At 36.8% G+C, this 27,659-nt stretch overlaps 1 protein-coding gene across 4 annotated transcripts in view; it reads right to left on the bottom strand.

Annotated features, from left to right (window-relative positions):
• The window catches only part of LOC100928175 (nuclear transport factor 2-like), a 35,556-nt gene extending 19,232 nt beyond the window's left edge, over positions 1-16,324 (bottom strand). Inside the window, exons 1-3 of one of the 4 annotated variants that reach the window (XM_031946761.1) lie at positions 16,241-16,324; positions 10,313-10,425; positions 3,558-3,629 (exon numbers count right to left, since the gene is read on the bottom strand). In XM_031946761.1, coding sequence (XP_031802621.1) covers positions 3,558-3,629; positions 10,313-10,411 — 171 coding nt within the window. In that variant the 5' untranslated portion in view covers positions 10,412-10,425; positions 16,241-16,324. Of the gene's footprint in view, positions 1-3,557; positions 3,630-10,312; positions 10,426-14,593; positions 14,687-14,856; positions 15,029-15,568; positions 16,186-16,240 lie in introns of those variants that run through there. The other 3 variants (XM_003760120.2, XM_031946763.1, XM_031946762.1) reach the window with 3 other exon arrangements.
• Positions 16,325-27,659: the final 11,335 nt, after the last annotated feature.

Below are 27,659 nucleotides of genomic sequence, written 5' to 3'. Positions count from 1 at the left end.
ATTTCCTTCTGCCTTCTGGATTTGTCAAGTTAGGTAGGATAAAATTACTCTCATAGATTAATTTTAATAAAAATTTTAATAAAATGATTCTGATAGGGTGGACAGCATGTCCACTTAGTCACTAGACAAAAATCATCCTTTTAGAGTCTCAACAGTTAAGTTTCTGCTTCTAGTCGTGTGTGTGTGTGTGTGTGTGTGTGTGTGTGTGTGTGTATTAGCATCTTATGGTCCCATCACAGCAGAATTGAAAGAGTGCTTAGGGTCATTTTGTATTTTTCTTCATTTCATGGATCACTGTAACCAAAGAAATCAGAACCCTGTGGCTACTTTCTTGGTGATGGTTCTAGGCTTTTTATCTAAAACAGTTATAATATTGCTAGGACTTTATGTAAAACCCTTGCAGCTAAGTAGAAATAATTAAAGCTTGCACTCCACTTTGTAGCCTTCAAAGATCCAGGATCAGCTCCTTTCATTAACCAAACATCCTTGTGAAGGATAGCAAAGGTATAAAAGGTAAAACAACAATAGAAAATTAAACAAATGAGTGTTACTAACAAGTGGTCTAGGAATTTGGAAAAGGGCAATGTAGGCTGAAAATGACCAGGGAGCCTTTGTAGATTAAAAACTCATATTATATTATTCTGCACATTGGTTGACTTCCTTAGCAATTATTGAACTCGATACTTAACTGAGATAGAAAAAATAGAAAACAAACTTGTAATAACTATATAGGGGAGATATTTTCTGTATACTTAAAATAAATAAACCATAGTTTACCTATTATTTAATGGTAGGTAAGTGTACAATGGATAGAGTTCTGGGTCTGCTAGCAGTGTGACCCTGGGCAAGTGACAGCTAATCCTGTTTGCCTCAGTTTCCTCATCTGTAAAATAAGTTGGAGAAAGAAATAGCAACAGCAGAACAACAATTATCTGTTACCCATAGTACCTGTGGACCCCCCTGTAGTGACTAGTATTTTCCATAGGTATAAACAGTTCCTCTCCTCCATAAAATTACACTCTCATCTCAATCAAATATATTTATAATGTAAATAATATGGGAACTGAGACTACCTAAATATAATATATATGCGCCAGTTCGGGGGGGGGGGGGCATATATTTTGGTTGAACTGGGATTGAACTCAGTCTAAAAATTTTTTTATTCTTCTCAAGAAGATGCTGGTAGTGATAAATCAATCTGTCAAGAATATGTTTTATATTTCATCTAATAATAGTTCTCTTCCAATTATATTCTCTACAAATAAAACTCTAATATAAAATACTTCATTGAATCTTTTTTGATAATTTTTAAAGTATCACTTATTAAATTAATCTACTGTGGCCATGGACAAAATACAGCAATTCACACATTGGAATGCTTTTAAATATACTGGTTCTTTTCTGGTTACATGAAAATTATATCTGCTATCTTTAACTATTTCTTTAACTATTTCTATATCTTTAACAGTTTAACACTTGGAGGGGGGAGGAAGAGGAAGGTTTAATTTATACTGTTCTACTTATACAATCATAGGATTCAGAGCTAGAAGGGAAATTCTCTAATCTAAAACCCAAATTTTACAAATAAGAACAATGAAATCCAGTAAGTACAAGTAACAATGCAGAAGTAGAGTAGGAAGAACTCTGAAGTCATTTAACCATACCTAAATGGGGACAAAACAACATTCCTAACATAATTTGAAGTACTCTACAGAGTACTTCTGGAGATAAGATCATTCTGCTTTGGGATCACTCTAATATAGAGGAAAGGTTTCCCTTACATTCCAGTTTGCATTTCTGTAATTTTCACTCAATTTCTAGCTCTCTTTTCTGGGTCCAATCTTATTAATCTTAAACTTACTTCTATATGATAGCTATCTTTAAATATGGAGTGGCAAATCACTCCAATATCTTTGCTAAGAAAACCCCAAATGGTATCATAAAGAATCAAACACAACTAAAACAACTGAATAATTCTTTAAGTATTTGAAGATCTATCGATTCCTTCCAACCTCAACTCTTTTCTTCTCTAAGCTAAACATTTCCAGTTTCTTCAGCCAATTCTTATAGGATATGGTCTCGGTTTTCATTCTTATGTATATATTCCAGCTGACCAACATTTTTCCAAAAATATGGAACATACAACTGAACAAAATCCTCTAAATATGATCACTTCCATGTCATGGAAACATGTATTTCAATACAGAGTAAGATCATAATAACTTTTTTGGCTCTTATATCACCCTGTTGGATCATATAGAATTTGCAATTCACTTAAAACTCACAAGTCTTTTTCAGGCAATATTGTTTAGCTATGATGTTCTATTTGTGAAGCTGATTTTTTTTTAAATTCAAGTAGGATTTACAAGTGCATCTATCTATATATAAATTCACATTCTTAGAAGCAAACCATCACTTTGGCTTGTGGAGATTTTTTTAAATCTTGATTTTTATCATCTAATGTGCCAACTATTGAGAGAAATGATTATTTCTCTTTTGTATTAATAACTAATTATTGCATTCAGACCAAGATTTTTCCTTTTTTTCTACATTCTCACATAGAAATCAACCAATATGGGAAATCTTGGGCAAAGACTTGCCCAGGTCAAGATCTAATCAGCCAGTAAAAGAAATTCTAAGTTTGGCCTAGTGGGAGGACTCCTGCTCACTGTATTTCTTCAGACAGGTCTGGGGAAATGTGGATTCTCTCCCTTTTGTCAGACAGGTGATGTGGAAATTAATGTCTCATTTGGATGATCCAAGTCATGTATGCCCAAGACCCTCATAATAATAAAGCCTATCTCCCATTATAATATTCATTTTCTCATTTATTGTTGATCAATCAAAATTGATTTCCACCATCAGGAACACCCACCCTTCCAGAAGTATATAAACTGTGAGTCCACCACCATGACAGTCTTTGGCAATTAAGAGTATCATCAACTTCTTTCTATTAATAAACATGCTAGCCTTATTAATGATTAAATTACCCAGAAACTGTCTTTTGAACTATTTAAAAGTCACATAATTCTTTCAGGTTCATGTCATATACAATTTTAATAAGCATTTTCCCAGGTCTTTTTTCATATCAATAAAAATGTTGATAGGATCAAGGACAAATCTTGAAAGGCTACCTCCTTTCAAGCAGATTTTAGTGAACTTATTAATAGATACTCATTGATCCATTCATTCAACCAATTTTAAATCCATATAGTTGCATCAACTAAGCTCATCTGTAAACACTCTCATGTTTTATTAAAATTTGGGTAAACTATTGCTAGAGCATTTCATTGATCTATCACTCTAATAACAATATCAAAAATTGACTACATTGGCCATCTATTCTTGGAACTCTAAGCTGGATTTTAGTGAAGACAATTTCCCTTTTAAATGCTAAGAAACCACTGTTATAGTAACATTTAATATTTCCTCAAAGTCACATGAGTATTATATTAATAGATCCATAATACAAATGTGTTTCCTGACTTGAAGTCCAATGCTCTGTATATTAAAATTGTCTCCCAACTTCCCTTATATTCTGTACACAATGCACATACCAGCATCTTTTCCATGATTGCTGATTTTCCTTGAAATTGTTCTCCTTCCCATGACAAACAAGAAGCTTCTGTCTGAATATGTAGTGCATGTAATAAGAAAAAAAAATGAAAAAAAAATTTAGTTTCTGATATGTTACCACTATCACACTCAAAAATAATGAGCAGAGGGAACAAAAATAAAAATATCAAAGATAAAGAGGAAGTATGTGGGTTTTCATTTTAGCCAGGTTAAAGAAATCCATGATCTAGGATTCAGCAAGATAGACATTAAAAAAAAAAATCCAAAGGTTTTTGTTTTTATCTTTCTTATTGTTTTAAGATAAATTGGGCAAAGACCAAGAATAGAGACTGGCTCTTTCAGGGAAATTAGTGTAATCCTATAGTCCAGCCAGGAGGTCAAGTTAGTGGGTGTATCCATCACTATTCAAGAAAAATGAAGTCTGATAACCAAATGTGGAAAACTGGCAGTCAATACCTTGACGAATATATCCTTTAAGAGCACTCAACTCTTTTTGTTCTGATTTCATATTCACCAAGCAACTTTCTGGAACTAATTCTCTTTCCCAAGTACATTTTGTGCTTACATGGGGATATTTTGGTTCTTCATGGACATGAGTAAATTGGCTGTGAGTCTCTTATGAATTTGATCATTATGAAATCAATTCTTTAGTGACTGATCACATCCTGAGGAAATTGATGACATCAAGTTTCTGAACCTGACAATCTAGAAAAGTATCCTGGAATACAGAAGAAGCAATCAAAAAGACCTTAGATAAATGTCTGACAGTCTTACTATAGCACTCTCCTTCCTTATCATGTGGATATTTCTATATGAGTGGAACAACAAATCAAGCCTTGTTAATACACTAAATTTCAGTGTAAATTTCCTGAGAATGCTTTTGTAAAAATCATTCTCTCTGCCTACCTCAAGACTTGCTTTTTAAAAAAATCAACACAACACAAACCCTTCAAGTTTTCTAGCTGTAAAATGAGACTATCTATTGTGAGGTTAATTGAGGCTACCTACAATGCTAAAAAGCAACATATATATATATATATATTTTTAAGGGAATTTTATTTTATTATTTCCTGTAATAATTAATAATGATTTTTTTAAATGTAAGATTTTGTTTTGTATTAGGGTGAGCAAGAAGGGGTTATTTTGGGGCAATTAGGTGGCACAGTAGGTAGAGCATGAGCCCTAAAGTCAGGAGGATCCGAGTTCAAATCTGATCTCAGATGATTAACACTTCCTAGCTGTGTGACCCTGGGCAAGTCACTCAACCCCAATTGCCTCAGCAAAAAAAAAGAAAAAAAAAGAAGCAGCTATTTGTATTTATTTATGAGACCCATATTTAGATGAAATGAACTGGAAATACAATCAGAGTTCTGAATTTTTGCATTTTCCATGGTAAATAAACACAGTTTGTTTGGCCACAGGAAATACAATGAGAAGGGGTAATTCTTCAGTTATATCAATTGGCAGGATTTTTAGTGTATACTAACTTAACTTATCCTAACAGGACTAATCAAGGTAAAAGAACAATTACTCTTTCAAATAAAAGTACAGAATATTCAAAAGAGAAGAAACAAGTGAATTTCTGAGTAGTTTGATGCTGTATAATCTAACAATTATGTGCATTTTTAAACTGATGCAGTAACAAAATGTTTATAATATAACTACAATGTTATATGTTATGTGACAATGAATATTGAAATTGTGGGTCACTTTTATTTTTTAAATGTGAAAATTTATGTACCTCATGAATAGTTTTTAATTTAAAATGGCAGAAGTAGATTTTTTCCCATCTAGAACCAGTATAGATAGTATGATTCTTGCACTGAATTGTTATTGTACAGTCTATTTAGATCTGTGGGAGGTTGGGGAAGAGAAGCAGGGTTGAAAGAAGGGAAACATTTGGAAGACCCAGATGGTACAAACTTCAAATGCTCATTTGCTTAATGACTTCATCTGTAGGAGGTTTATTAACATACCTGTATGCCAATTTCCCCCCCACCCCAGATGTATTTTAAGGTATAGCCTCAATCTATTCCTCATAGATCCTGTAAAAATAAAACTACAACACTGAAATGCATTAGGAAATATACTCCAAGGACATATTGGGAACAGATGATCACATCAGTATAATTACCATTGTATACTCTAATCAGCAGGTAAACTGGCACATTCTGCACCAAATGCATTCTGTGTTACCTTTGATACTTCCCTTTACCACAGAATGTCATATAGCTGCATAGAACACAAAATGTGGTTTCTTTTCTAAAGAAAAGAGCAATTTTTTTCATTCAATTTAGATGGTAAAGGAGGTAACTCCATTGAAACAGGCTAAAGGAATACAGAAGCAGTGAAAATATGACAATAGCTGCAATCTTTTGATGTCATATACTGACAACTATGAAACTTTATAGATATTTTACCACTTGGCTCTTCCTGCCAACACCATCTTCACTTTTTTTTATCTTTACCCACAGAAGAAACAAGACAAGATGACCTTCAGGCCAACACCCTCACTAGCAACCTGCAGCTCCAAAAGGCTTGCCTTGCCTCTGCCTGGCCACCTTCTGCTCTTCCTTTCTTTCTTCTTTTTTTTCCTCTTCTTTTTTCTTTGCAGCCCTACCTATTTCCTGATTTCCAGCCCATCCAGCTGTCAGTTGTCAGAGACTGAATCCCAGTTAACAATGCCAACTTACTTGAACTTGTTCCTCAATAATTTTTATACTTCTCCTTTGATCTATTCATTCCATACCAGTGATCAAGAATCTGGTTGCTATTGTTCAAACCCTGTTCTCCTACTCACTCCCCCAAAACTATTGCCTATTTTATTCCCTTTGACCTAAATCTCCTAATATTCCACTCCAAAAATACCCATCTGCAATGCAAGTTGCATTCTGGAATGCCTGCTTATGAGTACAACTGGATTTCATCTTAAGTATTTTTTCCTTTCTTACTCCTTCCATCTTATTACTGAGACCTGTCTACCCACTTCTCCCCCTCCCCTTCACCCCTGGACAAAAATTCCCTGGCTTCCTTTTCCATAACTGGTTGTGCTTTCACTGAAACCTCCCAACTGACTTCGATCATGCTGAGAAAGTTATATTATTCTTTCTTCCCTACAACCATTTTTGTGTTTCTCCTCTAGCACCATAACTCAGTAATCTCTGCTTCTATGAGCTTCATTCAATCCATATTTATTATTTAATCAAGATTCTTGAATCTGTCATCTATCTACACACTTCCGGAAATTCTTTTTCCTTCCTTCTTGAGTTTAGTGCCTAGCTCACAGTCTTCTCTTCTCCCCCACTCCTGCCCTCACACTAAGGGATTTCATCATACTTACCAAATATGCTCAAATGCTTTAACTTCTTCAATTCTCATAACTTATTCAAGTTTACCACAGCTTTTTGCCATCACCCCAACTGCTCTTTATCCATCTTCATGAACTCTAAAATTCCTTTATCTGCTCATAATCTATTGTCATTCTACTTCTCATTTTGCCTTGCAAGTCCTAACTGACTTCATCTTTCTCACACCATCTCCAATTTCTATGTACTTCAGTTTTCTCAGCTCTTCACTCTTGCATTGCTTAGTCTCTTCCCTTCCTCAGCTTGACCCTTTGGTAAACCACTTTCCTCTTGAGTCCCTTGTTGCTTTTATTTTTTCAAAGATCTTGCCCTTCCCTGTCTTAGCCTTGAATGGCTCCCACCATCCACTGCTTTGCCCTCACACAAGATTTACTGAATGAAGTTGACTGGATCCACTATGAATTTATGTTATACAATCTCACCTGAGTCCTCACATTGGTGAGGTAAAGCAATCTTTACCAATCTCTCTAAATCAATTCACTATCAAACTCTGCATAGCAGATTGTTCAGATCTGCTGAGTTCAAATCAGGTATCTCCTACTTCCTCAGCAGTGTGATCTTGGTCAAGTCATTTAACTTCTTATCAAGTATATAATCAAGTGTATCATGTGCAAGTGATCTCATTCCATCCCATCTCTGGTATATTGCCTGTTCTACAATCCCTATTCATAAATCTTTTGTCATTCCCTGTTCACTTACTAGTTGCTTCCTTAATGCCTATGAATATGCCTACATTGCCTCTATCCTTAAAAAATTCTTATTTGATCTGTCCATTCCCATTAGCTTTTGTCCTGTACCTCTCCTCCTTTCCTAGTTAACCTCCTTGGAACACTGTATACAAAAGGTGCCTCCACTTCTCTTCCTCTCATTCTCTTCTTTACTCTTTGCAATCTGACCTCTGACTTCATCATTCAACCAAAATTTCTGTCTCCAAATTTACTAATGATCTTATTTTAGCCCAGATACTCATCACTGGATTATTACAATTTAGCTTCTTTTTCTCTCTGTTTCATGAATCTCCCCATTCCATTCAATCAGCTGTTACAATGATCTTCCTAAAAATATAAATTAAAAAATATTGCTTTCTTATGCAATAAACGCCAGTGATTTGCTATTATCTCTAGGATCAAACATAAATTCCTCTGTATAGCTTTTAAAGCTCTTCAGGACCTAGTCTCTTTACAATGCAAGGAAGGATTGCTTTTTATTTTTCTTTATATCCCTAGTATTTAGCACATAGTGTCTAATAAATGTTAGTTGACAATTATTGAAATGAACTCTGGGTTGAGTTAAAAGGACTAAGCATCCTAGTGACTAGCATCACATTCAAGCTCTTCCACTCTCTAGCTATATGAATTTGGACAAATTCACCTTTTTGAGCTTTTGTTTCCCTACTGTGGACTTATGATTAATAACACTTGTCCATTTCACATGCCTTTTATTTTAACTGAGATAATGTATTAAAGTTTTCATAATCTTTAAAAACTACAAGGAAGTTATTACTTAGTCATGGATATATATTTATATATACATAGATATGTATAAGTTAACTATTCAAAATGTTTATGGTAGACTTGAAATCAATTATTAAATAACAGGAAGAGAAGTGACAGGAATAATAGAAAATATAAAAGGCCAAAAAAAGAAACTGGATTTCAAAACCATATTAAGTGTTTTGTTTTATTTAATCATCAAGATAATGGAATGAGGAAAACCAATCTGCCTCTCATTAGCAAGCTATAATTAAACATTAAAAGGAGAAGCTCACTCATTATATTTATAAAGTTGATCAAAATGGAAAATTTGATTGAGCTATGAACATTGCTAGCCATTCTACAAAGTCATTTGGGACTCTGTTCCCCAAACTACTAAATTATATATACCCTTTGACACAGCAATAGCACTTAGAAGTCTATATCCCAAAAAGATAAAAAAGAGAAAGGATCTATGTGTACAAAAATCTTTATAATAGCTCTTTTTTTTTTTTCCATGTGTGTTTGGTGGTAAAGAATTGGACATTGAGGGGCAGCTAGGTGGTGCAGTGGATAGACCACCAGCCCTGAAGTCAGGAGGACCTGAGTTCAAATCTGGCCTCAGACACTTAATACTTCCTAGCTATGTGACCTTAGTTAAATCACTTAATACCCATTGCCTCAGGGGGAAAAAAAGGATTGGACATTGAGGGATCTCTCTTTAACAAGTTATAATAGATGTATAGTATTTTGCTACAAGAAATAATGGAAGGGATAGTTTAAAAAAATTTTTTTTAGATGAAATCAGAGAAAACTTGTATGAACTGATGCAGAGTAAAGTAAACAAAGCTGGCAGAACAATGAATACTTTAGTAGTAATACTGTAAGTAATGTTGTAATACAACAATTTTGTCTTTACAAAGTTATGTTTTCTTATAAACTCCAATCAACACAATTATCAACTATAATTCTAGAGTACTCAAGATGAATGAAATATGTCACCCACCTTTTGAGAGAAATGATGAATTCAGAGATTAAGATATAATCTGTACCTATTTTATTTGAAAATATATATGTATGAATATAAAATTTAATTTAAATGGGAAAAAAGGAAGAAATAGGCTTAAGAAGATATTAAGTTTTAAGGACTTTATTTCCCTTCTTAGCTTTTCATTTAGCTAGGGGATAACTCCCTCAATACCAGTATTTGGCTGTAGGGAATAAATGTGGGGAGAGGGGCTACTTGGCAGGTCTCTATTAAATATTTCCTTAAGAAAATGGCTGTTAATCATCCATAAGTATATAAGTATAAGAACCCTATGAGTGCTGAGGGTGGGAGAACATAAACCCCATATATTTCCTATTTACATTTCCCTCAATACCTGTGTACAGATATTTGCCAGAAATAGACAGCTTCCAACAAGCTAAAAACTTGAAAAATAAAAATCAATTAATCCCTTACTGTACTCACAAAATAATTATCATATTTTTGCATTCCAATTACCCAGAACAAATACTTAATATCAGACTTTATTATTCATTTGCTGAGAACATCTAAAATAATGAATTCCCTTCTTCTCATTTTCTATAAGTGTCCCCTACTCCATTCATCCCACTCTCAATTAGAAAGTGGAAAAAGTGAAACACATGTAAATAATTTTGCTGTAGAATAGCAAATGTAAGCATTGGACCCAAAAATTAAGGGTCATATAATTTAGGAGGAAAAGTTCTCTGTTCATATATACATTTATCTTTAAATTGTTACTTTCCAAAAAGAATTTTCTCTCGGTTTTTAAAGTACACCAAGCCCATTATTCTCAAAATAAATTTTGTCACTCAAGGAGATCAACAATGAAGAAGGAAAAAAAAGAGTTTAATCACATTCAAATTGATACCTACATATAGAGCACTTAGTTGTACCCTGTCAGCATCAAAGTGGCGATAATAGAGATGCACAAAACTTGCTCCAACTTGCTCCCACATAGGACTTTCAGCCATTTTTCATTCAATATCTGTCAAAGAAGCAAAGACTGCTTTAAAGACCTTGTGCCAACAACACAAAGTGCTACCATATTGGTAAAATTGCTGGAAAATGCAGACAAATTTTTAAAACAAAAGGAGAGGGGAAATGTTCTTTCTTTAACAGTACACAGTCGGGGCACTACATGCTGAGTAAATGATTTCCCATGAAAACAGTTATATATCAATTCATTTCCTACTTACCATGCTATTCAGGACTCACCACAGGAATTCATTAAAAATAAAGTGACAGGCCACATGCAGAGCCTATATATAAACTCACAAAAGAGCTTTTAAAAAAGGTAGAGGAGAAAAGGGAAAGAGCAGAGCGCAGAAATTTCAATGAAATTTTTCCACCATCAAACTTATAGCAGATACCAAGTTGAACACGAGAATAAAAATAAAAGTTCTGAAACACAGCTGACATCCACAATCTTTTAGAGGTAATCACAGGATATAAACTAGTCTTCAGGGACTACCTTTTAAAAAAAGGAAATCTAAAAATCAGAAAATTAAGGTGTAACTAGAATACCTACCAATTTTAGCCTGTTAGGTATAATCAAAATATTAGGTTCAGATTGAAAAGTATATTGGACTAGGAATGGGAAGACCTGAGTTTAAATACTAACTTCTATTTACTAATTATAGCATATGTAGTTATATGTTATATATCTACTGTAGATATATGTTAGATATCTAGTTATATCATATATACTAGTTATAATCATATATAATTACATACTAGTTATACATATATAAAAGTGACTTGAAAAAAAATCACTTTTAAGCTCTCTGACTCTTTTTCTTCACCTGTAAAATGATTCTGCACAGTATCAGAGCTACCTCCCTCCTGGGATTGTGGTAGGGCTCAAATGATATAAAGTGATTGCATTTTTCTCAACATTTATTAAGCACCTATTTAATCTTATTAATATTGATAGTAATATTAATAATATCATTTATTAAGCCAGACACTGAGAAATCCAAGTTCAAAGAATGAAACAATCTCTACTCTCAAGTTAATATTCTAATAGGGTTCACCAACAGCACACAAAACACACACACACACACACACACACACACACACACAGTTATTTGTCCATTCTAGAAGAGGACCATGACATCAGGAAGATGATGCCATGACATGCAAGTGAATTGGATTTAAGTGAGGGAAGGCTGTGTAAGATCATCTGTCTCACTTTCCCCTCCAGAGCCATCTGGGTCCAGGAGCAAGATATATAGCAGGATAGCTGGGGATGGCCCTGGATGCAGTCAGAGACTTTGGCCCTTTTAAGCTAAGGTCTTTACCAGGTCTTGGTCTGACTAAAAGAAACTCCGATCTCTTAAGACTATCATCTCTTCCTCCCTTTCTAATGTGAGTAAGCCATTCCTGTGAGACATCCAAAAGATTCTATGTCTAGCCATTCACCCTATAACAGCACCTTCTTACCTTCATGTAGTGTCTTCCCAAATACACTATAAGCTCCCACAGTACAATCCTCACATCTCAAAGATTGCTACTTTTTCTATGTATATCCTCAGTACATAGCACAGTGCATGACATATAGTAACTGTATACTTAAAAAAAAGGCTTTTAATCCATTCAAAGCCAATTACATAGCTTAAAAAACAGAAACCCCAAGAAAGTTTCAAGCTAGAAATGTAGTGATTGAAGCCAACACCAAATAATTATTGAACACGTTACTAAATATTCCTCACCCTAAGTCCTACTCTGATGATTTATAAGATGAATGTATTCCAGGCCTCTATCCTAGGTCTTTTTTTTTTTTATTTGACAATAGTATGAAGAGTAGATTGGAGATAGGAGTCAGAGCAAAAGATGCTATTGCAATGGTAATGATTAAGTGGCAGGAAGAGGAAAAAAGAGACAGGTGTGAGACAAATTGTGTTATTCCAGAAAACTGGAAAAGTTTTCCATAAATGTCCACTGATAATTATGTTAAATTTAGTAAACAAGAATGTAACAAAAGATCCTTTTGATCTTTTTCTTAAAAAGCTCCCCAGACCCTCTTCCACCTTGCAATATAGAGATTCCTTGGCTGTATTTGGCTATAGAGAGAAAGAAAGGGAAGTACCTTGTAGAGACATTGTTCAATGGCCTGACTCTAGCTTCTTCCCATTATCCCCTCCCATTGACTTTAGAACATTTTCCATTTAAACTAGAATCACATGATTAAGGTTGCACTGTTGAGGGGAAAAACCTTAAACTCAGAAGACCTTAATTTTTATTTTAGTTAGCCTGGGTTTTTTTTTTTGTTTTTTTTTTATCTTTAAAATGGGGATAATACCATTTGTACTAACTACCTCACAAGTTGTGAAAAAATACTTTATATCTTGATGCAATATACACATATGAATTATTATCGACAACTTATCAGATGAGAAGTAACTGGTTTTCAATAACAAAGTTAATCCTTGAAGTTTGCAGATTTCAATTATAATTGTTATGATGTTAAATCAGTCATCTTTTAATTTTTCATAAATTAGTATAATTATCAGAAATGGAAGCAAATATGGTTTCTTTTAATTGTTTTTTTCCTGGCCTCTTCTATGAAGTCCTATTTAAAGATGTCTGAATACATGAGCTCCTTTACTGAAGTCATATTATGAGGCTTTATCAGAGCTGGTATTTGATTCTAGGAATAGAAAGAACAACTTAATCAACAATCATTTACTAAATGGTTATCAAGGGTTAGGCACCATGTTAAAAAAAACTGGGCTAAAAAGAACAGTAAAAATACCAAAAATAAGCACTGCTCAAGAATATACATAGTAATCAATGAGGGAAGCTGCTGATCTACATTAGGGGAAGTAGTTTCTACATTAAGAATTTGCTATATGTGTGAAATCACAAGTCCAGACCAAATTACAAATTAAAATAATTTATTATTTTTATTATTATTTTCAAAGGCTATATCTGCAAAGCACAATTTCTAGCAGGTTTTATCAAAGTAGTATGACTCTGAGCAAAGTTCTTATGATGACTTGTAAATCTACTGGTTAAAGACCATCAGAATTATTTAGGGGGCCTCATCATCAAGTTGGTAGTTGGAGGATAGAAATGAGTTGTAGATGTCTATGATTTTCAATGGTGGAAGTAACCACTCTGACCCATTGATCACTTAAATGAAAATATATAGAAGATAGTAAACTTCTGTAGGCATCACAAACAAGAGTATGACAATATATATATATATATATATATTTTTTTTTTTTAATTTCCATGGCTCTAAAAGACCATTCTTCTCATTTTGCATCACTGAGCATCAATACAGAGACTCTAAATTACAAACTAGAATTCTTGAAGTGGAGTTCTTAAACAATCTCTCATGATGAACACTCCTCTACAAAGGTAGGAAAAGGGTAGATCATCTACTCTGGAAGGAAACACCAAAGCCAAAACAACTGCAAGCTTTGCAAACTGTTTCCTTGATAAAATCCAGAAGTAAGAAATGATAAAATGACAATTTCAACGTCCTATGAAAACACACACATGCAAAATGGGCTAACAAAACTTTTACGTCTTTCTAGCAAAGAACTAGTTTAGTTTCATTGAATTTTGGTTTAGACTACAAATTCTTTTTGGGGGTTTCCTGTTGATCTCAACAAAATAATAAAAACTTATTTTAGAAGGAAGAAACTCGGGCTACATGATGCTGCCTCACTATTTAAGTAATTCTAACCCCATTCTTGAGGTCTTTTAAACCCCAGAAAAAGAAAGAGTTCTAAAATTGGAAATGCCCATTAGATGAGGACAAGGAACTCTTCCACTCCAAATGTTTTTTGCTTCCTCCGTAGCCTACAAATTGCAGCTTCGAAAGCTGCCTTCAGTCTCGAGACAACGTTGCCCGTACCAAAACAAGGTCTACTGTAGTATTATAAGCTTACCCTATTACCAGTAACCCAACTTGGAGGGCCGAATCTTTTCTCTCACAGGTTATGTCCAGAGCCCCTCCAAGAAGCCAAAAAGGGTTCATTCACCTTGGGAGAACTAGGGCAAGGCCTGCTTAACCTCCAGCTCTTCAGGCCATCTCCCTTCCCAAAAAGAAAAATCAAACTGCTTCTCTCCCCCCAACCAAGCAACTGTAGCAGATACAGTCCCGAATAGCGGAATTAAAAAAAAAAAAAAGCGGAGAGTACCTGTATCTCGCTTTCAGCGGCAATAAGAGATGCAGATTAGAGGCCGATCTCGGTTTCCAACTTAAAACTTTTAACTGCACCGATTCTGAGCGGGTTTTCCCCCTCCCTAGTACCCACCCCCCGCACCCGCCCCCACGCCCCAGTCAGAAATAGCCGCAGGAAAAGCTTGCAAAACCGCCCCCGCAGCCTTCACTTCGGGGCATTTAAAAAAGATTCGGTCCTTCTTCTGTGTCTCCTCAACTCTTCCTTCTCCCCCAAAGTACCTTAAATTACGAGGTGTTTTTTTTTTCTTTTTTCTTATCCCTTGCTCCAAAAGGCATTCTAATTCAGCACCCGCGCGCTTGCCTCCGAAAACCCCGCGCCCTCCAGATCGGATCACACTTTCCAGTTCCCAGAATTGGGATACACTCAGAAGCTGTGTTCGGGAACAAGCCCAGCTCTGGCCGCGCGCACACGTGCATGTCACCTACAGTAGCTGTAGCAGTGCCACCCACAGCCCCCTCACCGCCTCCGCCTCCTACCCTCTCTTCCAGCTCCTCCCTCCAGAAGCTAGGGAGATCTAGGCAGTGGCTCTCCTGGGTACAAGTCGCCTTCCTATCAAGGGAGGCACACACATACTAAGCATTTTTCGGGTCCCCACGGTCCCACTCCCAGATCGTAACACGCTGGGGCACCCGGCAGGAGATGAACAGTTCTGTTCCGACCTCCCCCTACCCCCAGGGGCTTATGTGCAATACTTCCAGAACTGCTAGGTGCAAGGAGAGCTTCAGCCGCGCTCCGTTTCTCCCAGTTTTAGTGACAAGCCCCCACCCCCAAATCCTAATTATCCGTACACACAACACACACCCAAACACACCCACTATGACGCGCGTCCGCGCGCGCGCGCACACACACACACACACACACACACACACACACACACTTCCCCATTTCTGGCATCTGTAAATGGCCCCCTCCCCAGATGCTCATACTTACTCAAGTGCCTCATTCTTCTCTTCTCGTTTATCCCTCAGTTGCAGGGCCCCAATAGTGGCGCTCCATCCCTTTCCTTTGCACCTCGGCTACTCCCGACCCCTTCTTCTAGCCCCTTTCCCCAAAGCACACAGGCGTTGTGGGGCTGCAGAGCCCTCGAACCACGCCCTCCGCACCCCGCTCTCTGCACCACGCGGTGCAACTCCTCTCCAGCCGCTGCAGAGATACGGCTCCACGGCCGCTGTCACCTCCTCTCGAAGGAAAATGAGTGCCTCGAGTCTGGCAGCTAACTCCAGATGCAAAAGGCTTCACTTTCCCGCGACCAAAGAGGCTAACCGCCGCCGGGAGCTGACTCTGTAGAGTCCAGGTCGTTGGCTGACCATCATCCCCAAGCCCTTAGCATCCCATTGCTTTATGAGGGATAAAGAAATGTACACCCTCCTCGTGCAATGATCTATTCGGCTCCCAAAGCAAAGTTGATTCTTTTTTAGCTTCTCGTCCAACTTTGGGACTACTGGAATGGAAAAACAAAACAAAACCCAAACCCACACCCTTGCATGGCCGAGATCGTCGTGACTGCTGTATCCTGTGCCGTTCAGGTGTAAACTTCCATACCCACATTCTCTCCCATAGCCCCCACCCCAAGATGCTTCCCCCAGCACCCCATCTTCTTACCTGCGGCACTGGGGCGGAGGAGCCCGGGAAGCTAAAAAAGAAAATCGTGCAGGAGTACCGGCAAGACCTTATTGGGTAGTATGCCGCTTCCCAGGCGCCGGCTGGGCGGTAGGTGGCGCTGCCCTGGTGGTCTTAGGACTCGGACGAGGAGCTGAAGCAGAGAAAGCAGCCTTGACTGTTGCAGTCGGAACCCAGTGCCTCGTCTCTGGACGGGGGCGCGAAAAATCTCCAGAGCGCAGTGAGGTGTAAAAGCCTGGGGAGGGGGTGGCAATTCCCTGCGCTTTCTCCCTGCCCCCGTAGGAATCCTCATAAAAACTCCTTCGCTAGGCCGTGCTCCCCCACGCGTGAACTGGAGGTTAAGGAGCATGATTAATGGGATCGGAGCAGCGTTTGAAGTAGATTTGCTGGGGCGTGCGGAGGAGAGAGATGGGAGGGGGCGGCGGAGAGCTGGAGGTGTCCGCTTAGGAGAGGGAGGGGGCGGCGGAGGATGGGCGTCCGCGATTAATTTGTTTGCCAATATCTGCCGGTTACTTTGATCTGATGGGAAAAGTGTTTCTTCTTAGGCATAGAAGGGTGCCTAAAGAAACAAAAATCACCCGGAGGAGGGAGGGTGGGCGCGAGGGGGAAAGAGAGAGACAGAGACAGAGAGACAGAGACACACACAGAGAGACAGACACAGAGACACAGAGAAAGAATAAGCACGAATAAGCAACTGTGAGCAAGTCTTGCTAAAACAAGTGGGAAGACCCGCATTTAGGCTTCAAGCGTCTGGTTTCGAATCTGAATTCTGTCACCTGCTAACTGTGTGACCTTGGGGGAGAAACTCATTTCACCAAGTAAGTTTCAGTTTCACTGTGAGTAAACTGTGGTCTCATCTCACTCTAAAAATCCTTTGATGTTAAGCGGTGCATATTCATCCCTGGGAAATATGCAGACGGGATATCAGTGCAACAAAGCCTGCTGGAAACCCCAAGATTACCTAAGAGATTTTTAAATGGGGTTATGGTTTTTTCAGGCTTCTCAACTTTAAAAAAGTTCCCTGAGACCTATAATTTAACCCATAAACATTCTGATTATCAAGTTATGCTGAAAAAGTAAAGGCTCTGGAATGAGAAGTGTAGGTCCAAATCCTTCCTCTGATAGTTACTACCTGTGTGATCTTGAGCAAATCATTTATTCCCTCAGTGCCTCAGTTTCCTCATCTGCTAAATGAAAGAGTAGGACGAGCTTTCTCCAGTGATCCCAACTAAAAGTGCTTTAACAACTCAGAAAGATCTAAACATGTAGGAGAATATGGGAGCCCCCAGTTGCATATCCTCATCTCTAAAATAAATAATCATAATGCCTACCTCCCTGGTCATTTGTAAGAATAAGCTGAGATAATATTTGTAAAGTACTTTGAAAACCTTAAGGGACTAAGTAAATGCTGACTAATTCTCTTTCTTTAGGTAAACCCTAGTTAAGGTTGAGCCTAGATTCCTCAAAACTGACATGCCATCTCTTCTTGTCCATATGTTACTGGTCTCCCTCTTTATTTCTTTTTTTCATGATTCTCCAAGATCCAGCTTAGATGTACTTTAGCCAAAAATATCCTTTCTCAAATATTTCCAGAATATGTTTAATATCCCCTTTATTTCATGATTCTCCAACTCTTACATTTCTCATAGAATGTAAACTCCTTGAGGGCAGGTACTATTTTATTTTTCCTTGAATTCCAAGTAGCATTCCTTACATTTAGTAAGTGCTTAATAGATATTTGTTGAATCCAAGTGTAACTTATCTCCTATCTAAGACAAATAAATTGTTCTTTATTGTTTAATATGTTTCTATTACAGTTGTAATGTAAAGAAGGTTACTTATTTACTTAAGTAAATGTAAATAAGGTTAAATATGTGGTATATAGTCATATAATTTAGAGCTGAAAGTGACTTTAGAGATTATCTGGTACAATGCTTTCATTTTACTAATGAAGAAACTAAAGGACAGAGAGCTTGTAGGTGATTTGTTCAAGGTAATTTAGTTCATTTATAGTATTATTTGTTATATTAATTTCTGTATTAATATATTATTTAATAATTAGTTGCAGTAGCATGCAAACTTAATTTCTGAGAGAGACAAATTAAGTCCCCTTCCCACCACACCAAGTTCCTTATTGCATATGTTTGAGGAATCTGGATGTCTATATTTGCAAAATCTGTGATATAGTTCCATTTCAAGGCAAGCAGACATGAGTGACTCCATTTCTTATGGCTAAATCCCACAGATATCTGTTGGGAAACAGATTTGACTTGCTTCCAACTTTTGAAGCTATTGTGCAGAATAACTAAGTGTGGCAATTCATATATTTAGCCTTTTCTCTTACTCCCCTATCCCAACTTTATCTCATTATTTAAGAAAACTTTTCTAGTATGTTTTGCCCAAGCAAGAATCTTTTGATTCTAGTACTTCTTTTCATACCAGTACCTTTCTTGTTGATCATGCTGCTTTTTCACTGAATATTTATTATGATTCCTAGATACCACTAGTCATGTCATCTAATTGTCGAGATAATGGCACTTCCATATCCTGCAACTCATAGCAGTCTGAATGAATGAATGAATCATATCATAAGTGCTTACTATGAGTAAAACATTGTGTTAAGTGCTGAGGATATAAGTACAGTTATCATTTCCACATCATAATGTTCTCCATTGTGATTTTGATATATCTCAGGTTAGTATAAGAAATTAAATGGGAATTTGGGGGGAGTTTCGAGGAAGATGCAAACAAGTTGAGAAGGCCAGCAGATGACACAGTAAAAATTTGAAAACTCAGAAATACATAAAATATGCATAGTATGTAAAATATCAACAAATTTTATCTTTTAATACTGTAAACACATTATAAAGGAAAAAGAAAAAAATATTCAGACTTCTCTGGTACAAAGAGAGGGGCCAAAAAATGTTACTTGGATTTTCCAGGTCACATAGGTACCACATCTCTAACTCTCAAGGGTGTGGAAGGGATAATTGTAGAAGAGTAAGACAGTCCCTACTCTCTAAGAGCTCACATTCTAATGGAATAGACATTGTATGTGCAAGATTTCATTGGCAAGACTGATGTAAAGGACCCTAAGGACTTTGAGATCTTTATATCAATCTAGTAATTATTTCTGCAAGTGGTATAGCCACAGTTACTGAAGATACAAAAGAGAAAATTCTTCCCATCAAAGTCCTTGGTATCATCAAATGGTTCAACATCAGAAACTGATAGGATTCTGTCAGTGGAAATGACAGTACAGAAGAGGCCACAATTACCAGACTGCATCTCCACAGAGGATGCTTCATAGAATGATAGGTACATGGGGATGTAAGTACTGTTGTCCCAAAGACTCACTTAGATTGTCTTCATCAGGATCTATGGGGAAAATGGTGGTCAAGGAAATAGTGATAGTTTGATCTAAAACATGCTCCCTTCTATCTCTCCCTCAGGTTGTTCTACTGCTTCAACCTAGATTGCCTTAACAATGAATGTCAATTGGTTGAAAATTGGGGGTGGATGGTTCCATCTCCATAAAATTAGTCTCTTGGGATGATGGCTCTAAAGTCTGGGCTGGAAGCAGGACAGAAATGCTCAGAGATGCTGCTATACTAAGAACTCTTGTGCTCATTTGCATATTGGTGATTGTTAGACTCTATATACATATAAGTAAACATACACATATACATGTATATATGTATATATAAGTACATATATGTATCTATACCCACAAGATTCTTTCCAGACCTACCGTCCTGACCTATTCTCTTATCCAACACCAAACTCTTTGTTATGTTAAGAATTGTTGGGTTTTTTTTTTAAATTTTTACATGTCACAGTCCCTTCTGAATATATTTGCCTTTCCTAAAATTAAGCTCTCTCTTATAGCAAAGAAAAATGGCAAAGCAAAAACTATCATTATAGTGACCATTTTACTTCCCTTACAGTCATCTTCTAGCTTGTGGAGGGAAGGAAAGTATATTTCACTGTAAGTTTTCTGGGACTAGTAATCATTTTTCAATTGCTCAGGTCCTGGTTCCCTTTTAATGTTGTTAATTTTTTATTTATGTTTTAGTAGTGATATTGGAGGAGTCTTGAGATTTTGATTAATTTATTTCATAACAAAATTAGTTTGTGTTATATGGAATGGCTCTCTGGGAGGAAGAAGAGAAAGGATACTATAAAATGATGATATTAAAAAAAACAAAAGACAGCAATCAAAACTTATTTAAAAAAAAAAACTACTTTGGAAGCTACTCTAGTGAAAGCCTATGGATGGGGGAATGACCTCAGATTTATTTTCTCCTCCCTCTGATCCCATATTCCTTCAGAATTTCAACTATTGCCTTCTTGTATACAGTTCCAAGTAAAAATAACTCACATATATTCAGTTGTAAACTATAGGTACCAAAAAAGACTTTCAACACCCTTTTCTCACAACATCTCTGTGAGGCAGGGCCTAGATACTATATCTTCTCAGGTCTTTAGAATTAACTTTGAGGAGTTGGTATTGGTTTTTATAGCCCTATTGCTCATAGGTTCCCACTGTCATGTTTCTTACCTCTTGTATCCAACTGGTCATTAGATCCTGTCAATTTTTCAAAAATACTTCTCAATTCCATATTTTCCTTTCTTTTATCATTGTCATCATTTTTGTTTAAACCCTTATCTCATGCCTAGTCTATTTTGTTATTAAGTCCAAGAAGTTATTTAAGATGCTGTTTGTTTGTTCTTTGTTCTTGAAGAGGACCATGACATCAGGGAGGTGATGCCATGACATGCAAGTGAATTGGATTTAAACAAGGGAGGGCTGTGCAAAGTCACCAGCCTCATTTTCTTCTCTAGAGCTATCTGGATCCTGTGACCAGATATAGACCAGGATGACTGGATTTGGCCTGAAGTTGGTCTTTAGGATATAGAATTGTAATAGAAGAAAGAGTCAGTATGTCAAAGTAAAAGTATCATTTTTCCAAATTCTCCCAACATCCTCCACCCACCTGTTCCCACAGAAAATAACTTTAAAATGAGTCAAATGGAATTGTGGGCAGGGATGTCAATTAAAAGTTAAAGTTATTTTTTTCCAGCTTAGGGTAGTTTACAAAGTAAAAAAGAGGGGTCTAAGGACACTACTGAGGTAGGGATTGGTCAGAAGGACAGAATTGGAGTGGGGGCTGATCAAGAGCATGGCACAGCAGAGGCAGCATCAGGGGTGGTAGTAACAACTTGCTATGACAATAGTAGCAGTAGTAGGGAGCAAACCAACACCCAAGGATGGAAAGGAGACCGAACACCTATTTTAAAAGAAATCCCAGTGAGCCTCTGTCCTAGCACTGAGCACAAGACTGGTAGCCATCTGGCAGCTCTGTCATCCATTATCAGTTTGAGGAAAAAGAGAGGAGTGATCCTAAGAGAACAAAGACCCTACCTGGATAAGGACCAAAGTGCAAATCAGATGGGCAGTGAAGAGAACTCTTCCCAGATCACACCATAGTAGAAGTCCTGAAAACTTAAAGCCCTTCTCTGAACTGTGAAAGCAGCAAAGACAAGCTCAGATCAGATATCCTTCATATTCCAAAGGTGAACATAATCAATTCTAATATCAAGTTCAATGTAAAGAAATAAGCTAGAAAAATGATCTAACAACAACAACAATGAAAAAAACCTAACCATAAAAAACTTTTATGATGACAGGGAAGCTCAAGATACAAATCCAGAAGAAGACAATGACTTAAAAATAACTACAAACAAACCCTCAAAGTAAAATGAAGAATGGACACAAGCCCAAGAAGAATTCCTAGAAAAAGCTAAAGATTTGCTTTTTAAGAGCAAAACTAATTCTAAAAATCAAATAAAAGTAGAAGAAAAATTATGAAAAGAAATGAGAGCTATGCCAGAAAGCTATGAGAAGAGAATTAATAGCTTGTCAAAAGAGGCATAAAATATACTGAAGAAAAGAACTCCTTAAAAATCAGAATTGGCCAAATGGTAAAACAATATAAAACCTCAATGAAGAAGATAATTCCTTAAAAATTATAACTGGACTAGTAGAAACCAATGACTCTAAAAGACATCAAGAGATAATAAAACAAAGTTGAAAGACAGACAGAAAGACAGAAGGAAGGAAGAAAGAAAGAAAAAAAAGAAAGAAAGGAAGGGAGGGAGGAAGGAAGGATGGAAGGAAGGAAGAAAAGAAAGAAAAGGAAGGAGAGAGGGAGGGAGGGAGGGAAGGAGGGAAGAAAAGAAGGGAGGAAGGAAAGAAGGGTGGGAGGGAGGAAGAAACAAAGAAACAAAGACTAGAGGGAGGAAGAAAGGGAGGGAGGGAAAAAAAGGAAGGAAGGAAGAAGAGAGAAGAGAGAAAGGAAGAAGGAAGAGGAGAAAAAGAAGAAAAAATGAAATATTTTGTAGGAAAAACAACTGACTTGGCTAAGAGATTGAAGAGATATAATTTAAAAATTTTTGAACTACCTGAAAGTCATGATTAAAAAAAGAGTTTAGATGTCATATTTTAAGAAATTATCAAGGAAAAGTCTGCAGATATCTTGGAATGAGAAAGTGAAGTAGAAATTGAAAGAATCCACCAGTCACATCCCAAAAGAAATTCCCACATGAAAATTCCTAACACTACTATAGCCCAAATTCAGAGTACCAGGTCAAAGAAAAAATACCAAAAGCAGCCAGATAGAAATAATTGAAATATGTGGAGTCGTGTTCACCTTAGACTTGGCATTTCCCACTATCAAAGAGAAGAGAGCTTAGATTATGACATTTCAGAAAGTGAAGGAGCTATGGTTATAACCAAGAAAATCTATCCAGAAAAACTGAGGATAATCCTATAGGAAGAAAAAAAGGATATTTAATGAAATAGAGAATTTTCAAACATGCTTGATGAAAAGATCAGAGATAAATAGAAAATTTGACTTTTAAACTTGACTCAAAAAAGTATAAATAGATAAATATGAGTGAGAAATAATAAGGGATTTAACAAGATAAACTAGATTCTTATATCAAAAGATGATATATGTAATCCCTAAGAACTTTATCATCTTTAGGGTAGTTAGAAGGAGTCTATGTATGAATATGAGTAGAATTCTATTATGTTGGGAGAATCTCAAAAGAAGAATGCAAAAATGAAAGAAGCAGCATGTAGAAAGAAGAAGCATGTACTCAGAGAAGAAGAAAGGAAGTGGAAAAATAGGAAAACTATTAAAAGTGGTGTATAAGGAAGAGTTTCTATAATAGAAGGGAGTAAGCAATACTTGATTCTTATTCTCATCTGAACTGGTTTAAGGGGAGAAGAATACACACTCTCTTCCTCCCACCTCTCGTTCTCTCTCTCTCTCTCTCTCTCTCTCTCTCTCTCTCTCTTTCTCTCTTTATATCTCTCTCCCTCTTTATCTCTCTCTTTGTATATATATGTGTGTATGTCTGTATATATATATATATATATAATACACATATAAACATATTATATATGTATTTGCATATGTATATAAGTACACAGTTGAATATAGACATTTATCTTACCTAACAGGGAAATGGGAGGAGAAGAGGATTTTTTTTTTAAAGGAGGGAGTGTTAAGAGGGTGAGTAGGGAGACAGTTATCAAAAGGTGCCAAAATGTGTGGGCCTCTTACTTGGCTTAAAAAAAAAAGGTTCAGAAATGTCACAGTCCTGTAAGTTGAAAATTTGAATCAAGATGAGCTTGATAATTCTGGTTTAATTTCTTATTCCATCACAGTGTTTTGTTTTGTTTTTCTTTGATTCTTAGTCATTGTTCCCACCCAACCTTGTTTTCTCCAATTATCAAGGTCCCTCAGTAAAGACTAATTCAAGGTAATTTTAGATCTTTTTTTTTTTTTTTTTAAATGCTTACAGAGATGTCCAGATCTCTCACATCCTTACACAGCTTTAAGAAACTATTGCTGAATCACCACAGGGACTAGTATTGCTCTTTTCATTCTCGATTGTATACATTTATACTAAGCATACAGTTTAGACAGGGTTCAGTTCTGGGAAATCTGGATTCTAATAAGAAGGGGCACTCTTTTCCATAGTCTTTGGATAATTAAGTATCTTATTCCTGTCACTCCCAGGAAACATTTATTTATGACTCATGTGTAGTGCCTCTCCCAAAAGAGGGGAGTTTAAACACTATTCAATGTACAACAGGAATCAGGTATGGGAAAAATTCATTCAAAAAAACTATAAAACAAGATTCAGTTATTTAAGGTATAACTACTGTTAGAAATCTTCTGGAAGGCTGAAACTAAAATTAATTAAAGCAATGCATAGGATTGTTGGTTAAGTGTTTCATATTTAATGTTATCTTTCCACCATCATTCCACTCCAAACCCAAACTTTCTCTAAAGTTTGCTCAGCCCTTTCTGCAATCACCTACTCTTGCATTTGCCAAAATTAATCAGTTCAGCTGGTTGCCTCCAGACTTCTTGTACTTAAATGGTGTTTTCCAAGTCTGGACATATCCATCTTGAAGCTGAAGTTTTATCACCCACACAGGAAAGAACACATAAATCAGAAAAAACAACTAAAGGTCCACACATAAGTTCTCTTAGTTGAGTCCACATTTCACATGGGAGAGATGTGAGAGTGGCCAAATGGTCTCCCTTCATCCTCCTCCAGGAGATTTGATTCAGGAATCAAAGCTACTTACAATCCAAGAGAGTTGGACTCAAGAGGGTTAACCTAAAAACTATCTTTTTTATTTTTTTAACTCAGCCTCTAGAACTGTTATACTGTGGGGATCATTAAAGATTTACCAATTCATACCAAATCACAAAGTCTTTTCAGAAAGGTTACCACATGATTAAAAACAATCCCCAGAGCATCCATGTCATCACTGGACCTAGGAATGGCCATTCTGAGTATCTCCATGGATTCGGGATGTAAACAATTTCTCCCTTTACAATTAAAAAACTTTTAATTGATTCCACCATCCCCTTAAGCCATAATTTTATATATTTCTCCTTCACTCATAACCAAACTCTTAGAAAAATCAATTTTATTTCCTCTACTGCCTCTTTTTCTCAGTCCCTTTTGCAATCTGACTTCTGACCTGATTACTCAATCAAAATTCCTCTCTTTCAAGTTACTAGTGATCTCTTAATTGACAAATCCAATGATCTTTTCTTAGTTTTTACATTTCTTGAAAATGTTCAACACCTTCTCTTCTTAGATTCTTCCCCCCGTTGGAATCTTTTACAAAAGTGTTAAGACATTTCTTTACAAAATGTGAAGACATTGGAGTTGATTTGATCTGATTTTGGGCCAGAACTTGAAACAAGGTATTAGGTGGAACTGATTGAACAATGCTTGTGTTCACACCTTTAGAGAGCTCAAGTATCTAAGTACTCAATGGAGTTCACACTAGAGTTCCGGGCTAGTATGAGAGCTGAATTCACACCTCCCTTAGGACCAGAGAGCACTCTTGGAGATAACCCAGAATCCCTCTCCAAAATGCAACAGAGGCTTCCATTGGGCCTCAGAATGTAGACAGGTTCAGAGAAACAGGATGAGGGGCCCAGCCCCAGGGCCCCAGGCAAAAAACACTTGGGGCATGATGGCAGCCAATGGTGCACCCAGAGAGTGCCTAGATGTCCAATACCCAGACATGACCAATCGGCCAGGAAGCCATATGATGGGAGAAAGGGATTACACAATCAATCAGCCAGGAAGCAACCTGATGGGAGAAAGGGATTACAATTAGGGAAAATAGAGTTGTATGCAGCTGAGACAACTGAGATACCCCTGGAGAGGTGAAATTGTTCCTCTCAGCCTATGGATCCCTTTGCCTCAGGAACAGTAGGCTTGACCATTTCACCCCTGAGAGTACATACAAAACAGTGTCCATCCACATACTAATGTGGAAACGGGAATGTGTAATCCCAGTCACCAATAAGGCAGACAATGTGTACTTATCACCCAGGAGAAATAGTAGCATCAGGTTTACCAACAGAATCCTAATAAGCAGCTTGGTGATAGTCACCCAGATTCCGATTTCAGATCACAAAATTCAGCAATATATTGGACAGCAGCTGTAAAACTGGACCACTATGCTCACTATCTATATAAATGGCCTTCCATTGGAAGGAATGGTAGACACTGGTCAGACTGATGGTCATTAGAGGTGCCAATTGCCCAGTACTGGCCAAAGATTAAAGCAGACACCTACATGTCTGGTGTAGGAGATCAATATAGCTGAAGAGGCTGCCTATAAGATGGACTTTTGAAGGCAAACAGGAGTTTTATCTTTTATAGTTGAAAAATTCCCATCAATCTGTGGGGAAGAGACGTTTTACAGCAATTAGGGTTAAAATGAGTATTCGGTTTTTAAGGTGCTGTTGAAGGCCTGCCAACACTTTCACCTGTTCCTATCCAATGGAAAACTGATACCCAGTGTGGATAGAACAATGGCCCTTAAGTAACGATAAATTCAGGCCTTATTAGATATAGTACAGGAGCAGCTTTGACCAAGGACACTTAAAACCTTCTAAGTCCTTGAATTTCAGTGTTTTATGAAAAGAAATCTGGAAATGGAGGATGTTAAAGATTTAAGAAAAGTGAACCAACAGATGGAAACTATGGGAACTTCTTCAGCCTGACTTCCATCTTCTACCAGTTGCCAGAGAATGGCCTCCTTGGGTCATAGATATTAAGGATTGTTTCTATTCCCTATCCCTCTGATAAAAGGATATGAAAAGATTTGCTTTTTCAGTGCCCAGTGTTAACTTAGCTGAGCCTTATAAAAGATATGAATGAAGCCACAGGAATGAAAACAGCCCTACTATGTGTCAAATGTATGTTGTTGTTGCTCTTGCTCCAGTAAGAAAAGCATTCCTAAAAGTTATGCTATTACATTACATGGATGAATATTGGGATGTGCAATTGAGGAACAAATGTTAGAAGCATGTCTACAAAAGACCATAGAAACACTAAAGAATTACAAATTATACATAGCACCAGAAAAATTCAAAGACATGCTCCTTTCAATATTTAGGATATGAAGTATACTCTAAGGGTGCTTATAATTCAAAACTGTCCTTAAGAACAGAAAAGTTAAACACATTGAATGATTTTCAGAAATTGATAGGAGATATCCAATGGATGCACCAGTGTTAGGTTTGACTTACCTATCAGTTACAAACGTTATATGACATTTTAAGGGGAGAAGTGCTTAAATTCACCACGCCAGCTTACAAAAGAAGCTCAAGAGGCTTTGAGAGAGTTGAACTGGCTTTTATTCAATGGTTGAAAGAGTACCAAAACCTTGAGATATTGTTTTTACACAAGAGGCACCTACAGCAGTCCTTCATCAAGGAGACAGTGTGATAGAGGGTGAACCTCCCAGCACAACTAGAAAAAGCCTTAATTCCTACCCGGTGCT

The sequence above is a fragment of the Sarcophilus harrisii genome, chromosome 1 (genome assembly GCF_902635505.1).
Source record: "Sarcophilus harrisii chromosome 1, mSarHar1.11, whole genome shotgun sequence".
Taxonomy (NCBI): Eukaryota; Metazoa; Chordata; class Mammalia; order Dasyuromorphia; family Dasyuridae; genus Sarcophilus; species Sarcophilus harrisii.
The sequence above is the reverse complement of the archived record's forward strand: the minus strand, read 5'-3'. Positions and strand labels throughout refer to the sequence as shown.